General features: G+C 36.9%; 1 protein-coding gene across 2 annotated transcripts; it reads left to right on the plus strand.

Annotated features, from left to right (window-relative positions):
* The first annotated feature begins 608 nt into the window (after nucleotides 1-608).
* On the plus strand, nucleotides 609-7488 carry LOC104905777 (hypothetical protein). 2 transcript variants are annotated; one of them, XM_010694411.4, is made up of 7 exons: nucleotides 609-865; nucleotides 1996-2604; nucleotides 5020-5213; nucleotides 5998-6227; nucleotides 6315-6514; nucleotides 7064-7189; nucleotides 7275-7488. In XM_010694411.4, the coding sequence occupies exons 1-7, from the start codon at nucleotides 710-712 to the stop codon at nucleotides 7371-7373; spliced, it is 1614 nt and encodes a 537-aa protein (XP_010692713.1). In that variant the 5' UTR covers nucleotides 609-709; the 3' UTR covers nucleotides 7374-7488. The 2 variants fall into 2 exon arrangements, with proteins under 2 accessions (XP_010692713.1, XP_010692714.1); XM_010694412.4 differs by having other exon boundaries at nucleotides 611-865; nucleotides 5023-5213.
* The last annotated feature ends 609 nt before the right edge of the window (nucleotides 7489-8097 follow it).

Consider the following 8097-nt stretch of genomic DNA (forward strand, 5'->3'; position numbering starts at 1 on the left):
TAAAATTGATATTTGAAATCTTTGCATTGAGATGAATCTAACAAAATTCCAATCGACTATATATTTTTTTCTTATATAATGATGCGAGAAATGTTAACAATGTTGAGTGATGAATAATATCAAAAAGGAAATGGTGCAATTATAAAAAAAAACAGAGGAAGTTTATATATTCGAAGGATGTTATGGAATCAAGTTGAGATTAGGTCGGATTAAGTCTGTCTCGGGTTAGCTCGTTTCACTTCAGATTTGGTTCTAATCAACAATTTTCGAATCAATTCAGTTACAAGTTGGGTTCAGATCAACGATTAGAATTTGAGTTCAGACAACAATTAGAGTTTGAGACTGAGTTCAGATCAGGTGCAAATTAAATTTGGGTGTTCAATTCCTCAAGTCGAATTGGGTCAGGTTAGGATGAAATTAGGGTCAGTTAAGTCGAATGAAGTCGGCAAGCTATACGCTAGACATCTAAAGTACCCTTTCTTGTTGATCAACAGACATTCGACAAATACTGAGGCTGTGAGTTGTACAGCACACCAAAGTGTTGCGCGTAGAAGTAAAACCAATAAACGGACAAACTATGATGCTGCGTATGTGGCGCCTTGACAGAGTCCCCAACCACGTAGTTTAACTTCCAGAACAACAACAACAACAACAACAACAACAACAACACAACAACAACAACAACAACAGAGAAAAAGCAAGGCCAAAAATGGGGCAAGCAAACTCAACCGAAACAGCATCATCAATTGAGGAGAGAGAATTAGAGAGCCAAGCAACTTCAGTAGGCGCTCTTCCTTTGCTTCATAATTCTTTCCCTAAACTCGCTGATCCTCTCTCCAACTCTATCCCTCTCACTTCTCTTCAGGTTTGATTCAATGACCATTATTTTCTCTCTCCTCTTTGTTCACTCTTCATTATCACCTTATTTGATATTCTATTGTATAAAGTTTAATTCTTTGTTGTTGTTTTTGTTTTGGGCTTTTGTTATGGTTGACAATTGATTGATTTTTGTCCATATTAGTGTTGTTGATCGATGTATTTGCTAGGATTTTTTCTTTGTTATGCAAACTAAGATCATTGTTTGTATGTTTCCATCTATTTTTTGCTGCTCAAAGCTGTAAATTTCATCAATTCTAAATGAAGGTTTTTTAAGTATATCTTAATTGCTATAATGGGTTCTTGTCAAATTTCTTAGGAGTGTTGTCAAAAAATCATGTGAGTCTAAATGAACAACAAGGCAGCAATAAAGGGAATTTATGCATGAATAAAAAGATTTATGCAAGGGTCAGTTGGTTGTGATTAATTTAGGGCCGGCAATTCGGGTAACTGGGTTGGGTTCGAGTTATGCTATCAGGTCGTCTTAGTGATTGCCAGCTCTAGTTGTGGGGGTAAACTATTGTGAGATATTGTATGGCTAGCACATAATTTTTCAGATATGGTTGCATCCACCAGATTTTATATCTTAGTTCCATAAACTAATGTGATAGATGAAATGTAGATGGGGAATGTACTAAGCGCATGTTTGGTTCAACATTTTTGGCTCTTAGAAACTGAATCAAATACCTACTCCCTTTCTTCTTGTTTGGTTCAACCTCTCCTTAATCCGTTACTATTACTTGGTGGTAATGAATGCCTCTGGCTCTCGACTGTTACCTTCCCTTTCCCCCTCTAAGTAACAAAACCCATTTGTTGATGGTAATGGTTGCTTTTCCCTTTGCATTTCAAAGCTTGAACCAAAAACCCAATAAAGGTGAGAAGTTTTGTTACCATTCACTCCTCTATTTGATTCCATTCCGTTTCCATTTCATAATTTGAACCAAACATGCTCTAAATGAAAATATGGTACTTTTTTTTGGAATACGGGTAGATCGATGCTATGCTCATGTTTGTTTTGTGATTTACTAATATGTCTGTTCTGTTTTCCCAATTCTCTTTTCTGGTGAGTGGGTGGTTTACTTGTTTGTCTTTTCCTTTTCCTATTGAATATGTTTCCAGCAATGCTTTTCTCTAAAGTATACCAGCATAAGCTGCGAAGGGGTCGATTTGCCAGATTGCTTCCAGGGATTTCTGGATCAGATTGCTGCTTCTATAACCGATACGCTTTTTGTACCCCAGAAAGGAGGGATTACTTGGACAGAGTTTGTAAGAGGGTATGTTAAAGGCTGTGGGAGGATGTCGGCTTCGTCCCTGTTGAATACTTTGTTAAGGGCTCTTGCTTTATCTGCTGAGAGAGCTGGGTGTCCAATGAATTTACAATTTGATTCGGATGAAGCTGATAGCAAGACAAGTGGATCAATATCACCTGGCGAGTTGGGGATGATTATTTGGGTATGTTGGATAATGTCCTGGAATTCAAGGAGTTCAAAGTGTGCCATGGAAAGTGAGCATGCAAACATTCCTGATCTTAACCATCTGATAGTGTCAGCTGTTGTTTCGTGCATGGACAATGATAATGATGTTGATGTATGGAATACTGATGTTTGTCATCTTGAAGCTGAACTTAGTGTTGGAAAGATACATACGTGGGCCATAAGAACAGTGCCCAATCTTGCAGAATGCTTTTCAAATTTTATTAATTCCAGACTAAAGGCAGCAACTTTTGAGGTATTTGAAATCAATATTTTTTTTTTCTTTTCTATTGCTATCCTGCCTGAGTTTTTTTTACAGAATGCTTTTCAAATTTCATTAATTCCAGATTTAGAGCAGCAATTTTTGAGGTATTGGAAAATGACCATTTTTTTTTGTTTTCAATTGCTATCCTGTTTGAGTTTGCTGTATTTAAAATTTTAATGGAATCTGGTTTAGCTTCATGTATATTTTGCTTCCTCACCGTTAGTCCTAAATCAATGGTCTCTAGGGGTAAGGTTTTGCATGTTGTAGATAGTATATTGATCTTAGAGTTTGTTCCGATTGTTTTTCCTGGCTGAAGTAGCTTCATAGCACAAGGTTATGACATTTTAGTCGAAGCAGATAATATTCAAGGTTTGCATAGGACATGGAGGATTTGATGGGCTTCATATGTTTTTTTAGTAATACGTCTTTGAAGAACTCTTACAGCCTAATTGAATGGACCTTGTGATTTTGCGTGAGGGTTTATTATATCTCTTTTATTATTATAATACGTGGCTGTAAGGGTTGTACATGTATCATGTATGTGTTCTCAGTGTTTTAAGAGAGTACTTCTGGGTTTGTATGTGCTTTTATGTGTGTAAAGTTTTGCAACTGGAAAGACAACAAGAAGCCAGGTTTTGGCGGGTGGGGGGGATCATGGGGCAGTGTGAAAGTGATTGATCTACTCATGTTTATGCGTATTATAGAGGATTTGGAAAGAGGGGAGAGGGGGAGGGGAAGCAGGTGCTGTCCTTTTTTGAATAATACTTAAGTTAGGTCAGGGTTGGGAAGGGATGCTAAGCTCTCTAGTTGTAGCGATTCGAGTTTTGACTGAGTGAAGTATGAGTTGTTCGGCTCAAATAATACCCCTACCTACATAATCTTTTGGGCATATGAAAAAGTTGACTACAGTATCCTTGGATCCTAAATACAGAAAACCTTACCACATTTTTGCGGCCATTCAGATAAGAGCAACACTGGTTACCAGGATTCTTTGGTTCTTCCTTGGATACTTCTGATTTTGTATATAATTGTGCATGAGGAACAGATTGAGACAGACTGGTCGCTAAGCTTTCTAGACCATCTTTTTTTTTTTTCCATTTTCAGCGAAGAAGTTAAAGAACTACTAAATACTTGATTGATTTCTCATCCCCAAGCTTCAGGCCATATCTACAAGTGACAGCTTCTCAGTGCTCACATAAGCATTTTCTCTTAGGTCCTTTGAGTTCTAAGTACAGTATTAAGAACGGAAGCTGTGACATTAACAACTCATTCTTCGATTTTCTCGTCATTGGATCCTTGTGACCATGATATATTAAAAGTTGTGAACAAAATTAAGATTGTAATTTGACAATCATCTATAACTCCAAAAACTTAAAACTTTCAGTTTCTTTGGTACATGGTTTTGTTAATTCTGTGTCTAGGAGTCTAGAATATAAAATCCTTTCCTCCTTTCCTGTGGAGCTAACAAAATGACCGATTAACCACTGGGGAATAGTGGGGTGCCTTGTCTTAATATGCTTTGAACCCACAGAAAATCATCCTTAGAACATCCTGTCCTCCTCTTTCATAGAGACTTCCCGAATTAGAATCATATATTTCTCATATAAGAATGCCTAAGCAAGCTTGTAATAAGCACTTCCTTCACAGGTAAGGTTGCTTTTATTTGGCTTTCTTAGCCTGGATGGGTCTTCTTTAGACATTGGCTTATTATATGTTCTCTTGTGGTAAAAATGCCTCAAAAATTTATGTTTTTCTTATTGGTAGCAGAAGACAAACATAAGACATACAACATACAGAATCATTGGAGTAACTTTGGCTCCCAATTATGCATATCTCCCTTTAAATAATCATCTCAAAACTCAATATTGTTTGCTTCTTTTTGTTTTAGACAGTATTACTTGGACGGCTGTAGGTTCTGATACATGGAACCGGTAAGAAACATATTTGCTACGAAGTGTTGTTAAAATAACCTATCAGTGTACAATAATCTGATCTGCTACTGGGAGTGAGGAGCGAATGAACGACTGTTTTGAATTTATTAAGATTCCAGGACTATATGAGCTATAGCTTGAAGATCATGGTTAGCCACAGATGAATCTGTTGATGAACTTTCTTCTTACTAGTGAAGACTGTAAGCTCAAGTGTATCCTTAATCAAATCATTTTTGAAAACCTGATGTTTCGATGAGCCATGTAGGTAGTTTATCTCTAAAAATTAGAATGCTATTGTTGTGTTAGTTCAAGCATTTGGTACGTGCATAGCTGAAAGATGTGTCCAGGCCAATTTCTGGTGTCCTTGAAATTGTCTTTACTTATTTTTCTCCATGTTAATCTCTGGTTGCATGTGACTGAATATTATTCGAGTCTGTTCAGGACTTGTTTGATAAAGTTATATTCTTGTTCCCAGCAGCCTAGTGGAACAGAAACTTCAGTTACGATGGTTGTCGGAACCTCTTCTGATACGGCATGGGAATATCATCTTCTGACACGTGGACGGGCATGGGCTATCTCTCTTTCCCAAAGAAGTAGCATAAGTGAGGAGATGTTGAGAATATGCTTTTCTAGCAATACTGATGTGATAGAGGAAAGCCTTCTTTATCGGTTCGTCATCGATATCTATAACTCTGTTTTGGACATCTTATTTGTCTTTGATTTGTTTGATGCTTGAAAGAAATCTTGAGAGTTTGCCCTTTAATTGACTTGCAGTAATGTAAATCAACGTTGGATGTGTTTTTTTGTTATCCTACTCCCCCAAACTTATATTAACTCTGAATGAGCAGGGAGGGACACTTCTGCTTTACTATTTTTTGTCCATGAAATGATTCTTGAAGTCTCTATGGCGTGGCGGCCTTTATTTCCAGAAGTGGCTTAAAGTATTGAATATTTCCAAGAAATTATAAATTTGCATGATTTTGGTTTCTGATTCTATTTCATTATCTGTTTTTCTTGCGTGCGTTGATGGATCTATCTCATTTTCCGTACATTTGTGAATTGTGCTTACTCACACATCATGATTGATGTACATATCTGGTAATGCTTCGTTTGATTCACAGTTATCGTTATGTTTTTGTGTTAAATCTTGACCATTAATTTACAAAGAACTTGCCTTGGATTATTATATGGCATGTTATATTGAGAATGTTACTGTGAAGAGTGAATCCTGTTGTTTTCGGAAGTGGTGATGTAGCTGGTCTCCGTGAGTACTAAGAGCAAACCTTCAGTTGGAATATACATGTTAATTTATTATGATACCTGCTGCCGAACTAATTTTGTAATTGAATCTTACTTCCGTGATGATGATATAAATTGGATATGCCTTGACCTGATGCTTCACTTGTTATGTGAGTTGGGGACTGATTGTCTGATTACTGTCACTGCTTCACAGGTCATATGCTCATGGGAAAGGGCTGAATAGATTTTGGTCAAATGTTGACGGGTATCATGGACCGCTGCTACTGTTGCTTTCGGCCACCTCAGGTGAATCTAGTGAGAGCAGCAGGAAATGGATAATAGGGGCACTCACACAACAGGGGTTTGAAAACAGAGATGCATTTTATGGGAGTGGGGGCTGTCTATATTCTATATTCCCAGTCTTCCATGTGTTCTCAGCATCTGGTATGTGAACATGAGATCTAAAGAACTTTATAAGCAAGATGTAATCCTTTAGTATGTCCATATTTAAATCATAGCCCTTATTGACAGGAAAGGAGCAGAATTACCTGTATAGTCACTTGCATCCTGCTGCTAGAGCGTATGAGCCACACCCAAAGCCTGTTGGTATTGCATTTGGAGGAACTGTTGGGCATGAAAGAATATTCATTGATGAGGACTTTGCGAAGGTTACTATACAACATCATGCTGCTGATAAAACGTACCAACATGGTTCTTTATTTCCCGATCAGGTAACATGCGGAGTCAATTGAGCCCACAATTTGGGAAATATTGAAATTCTATAAATATTGGAATGTTTGAGTTATTCTTATATAATTGACCATTTGTCCCCAGTAAAATTAAAATTATTCTTTGCCCCCCCAGTTTCCCCTGAGTCTGCCATTGGAAAAGTTGGATTTGATGGTAGTTAGTCTTTAAGATATCCTTGAACATCTTGATATCACATTTATGGTTGAGTTCATGGTGTTCATTTGTAAGGTGGTGTTCGTGGTGTTTATGTGTAAGGCAAGTGGCACTGTGTCACATTTGTGGTTGAGTTGGGTGCATGAGAGATTTCAGATAACCAAATTGTAGGAATTTTGATGTTTTTGACACAAAATAGTGACTTAAATGTCCATAACTCAATTAACCAAACAACAATGGTTTTATAACCTGCACTGAAGTTCCGCTTTGAAGATGTCTGATAATAGGAATTGCGCATTAACAAGATGATACTATCTATTATCTTTTATGATATTTTTTCGATCTCATTGTTGAGGTCTTTGATTATCTTTCTTCAGGGTTATCTTCCTACTGAAGCATCAGTGCTTGACGTGGAAGTGTGGGGATTGGGTGGTAAGAAAGCGAAGGAAATACAAGACTCATACAGGAACAGAGAGGCGCTTTTCACTGAGCAAAGGCGAAAGGTAAAGTTTCCTTTAAAGTCAATGTTATCTTGTGGTTATACTTTCAATGATTCAGATGCTGACCTGAGGTTCGAGGTGGTTTTAGGTTGATTTGAAAACGTTTGCGAGCTGGGAAGATTCACCAGAAAAGATGATGATGGACCTGATGGCTAGTCCAAATGCAGTTCGACGTGAAGAACGATAAACTTACATTCTGTAGATTTGTTTGTGTGTATATTATTATGGGAGCGCATATGTAAGCAATAAAAACAACTTTTTGTCTTTTGGCCCGTAATTAAACAAATCCATGCATTCCAATCTGATTGTTCTTATTCTCTTTTTTACACCATGATCAAAAATCCTTTTGGCCGGATCTTATCTCCTTCTCTTTCCCGGGACGCAAGGAAACAATTGTGTGTCTTGAGAGCTCAATTGTGCAAGATGCTATTTAACTCCTACCACCTTGGTGGTCAATTATATTTCATGTTGATTTTGATGTTTGTCAATGTAAGATTTTTTACTACTAAGATCTTTATACTTCCTGTTCGTAAATATCATAATGAGGTGAAAGTCTTGGGTTTAACTAAGGGTGTGCATAAAAATCTGACCCGTTTGATTCTATCTATTATCCATGTCGATTCAGTAAATCAGATATCTGATCCGATTATTTAGTTTTCGGATATTTAGAACCAGATATCTGATTTTTTTTTTTTTATCGGGTGCGGATTGGATATTTTCAATTTCGTATATCTGAAAATATCCAGAAATATTGGAATATTTTTTTTGATAATTTTGGATATGTGATCCGAAAATATCGGAATATTCGAAAATATTTGATGAACGGATTCGGTCTAAAACATATATGAATTCATCTTCTTCCTTTATTTTTGTCGTCCTTCTTGGTTTCCAGTCAATTTATCGCCTCAAGT

This window comes from Beta vulgaris, chromosome 1 (assembly GCF_026745355.1).
Source record: "Beta vulgaris subsp. vulgaris cultivar EL10 chromosome 1, EL10.2, whole genome shotgun sequence".
NCBI lineage: Eukaryota > Viridiplantae > Streptophyta > Magnoliopsida > Caryophyllales > Amaranthaceae > Beta > Beta vulgaris.

Excerpts from the sequence above, each read along its gene's own strand:
- LOC104905777 (XM_010694411.4), top strand. The coding sequence starts at position 710 with ATGGGGCAAGCAAACTCAACCGAAACAGCATCATCAATTGAGGAGAGA. Across the intron at positions 6,515-7,063 it reads GTTCTTTATTTCCCGATCAG|GGTTATCTTCCTACTGAAGC; the intron begins GTAACATGCGGA and ends ATCTTTCTTCAG. Across the intron at positions 7,190-7,274 it reads TCACTGAGCAAAGGCGAAAG|GTTGATTTGAAAACGTTTGC; the intron begins GTAAAGTTTCCT and ends AGGTGGTTTTAG.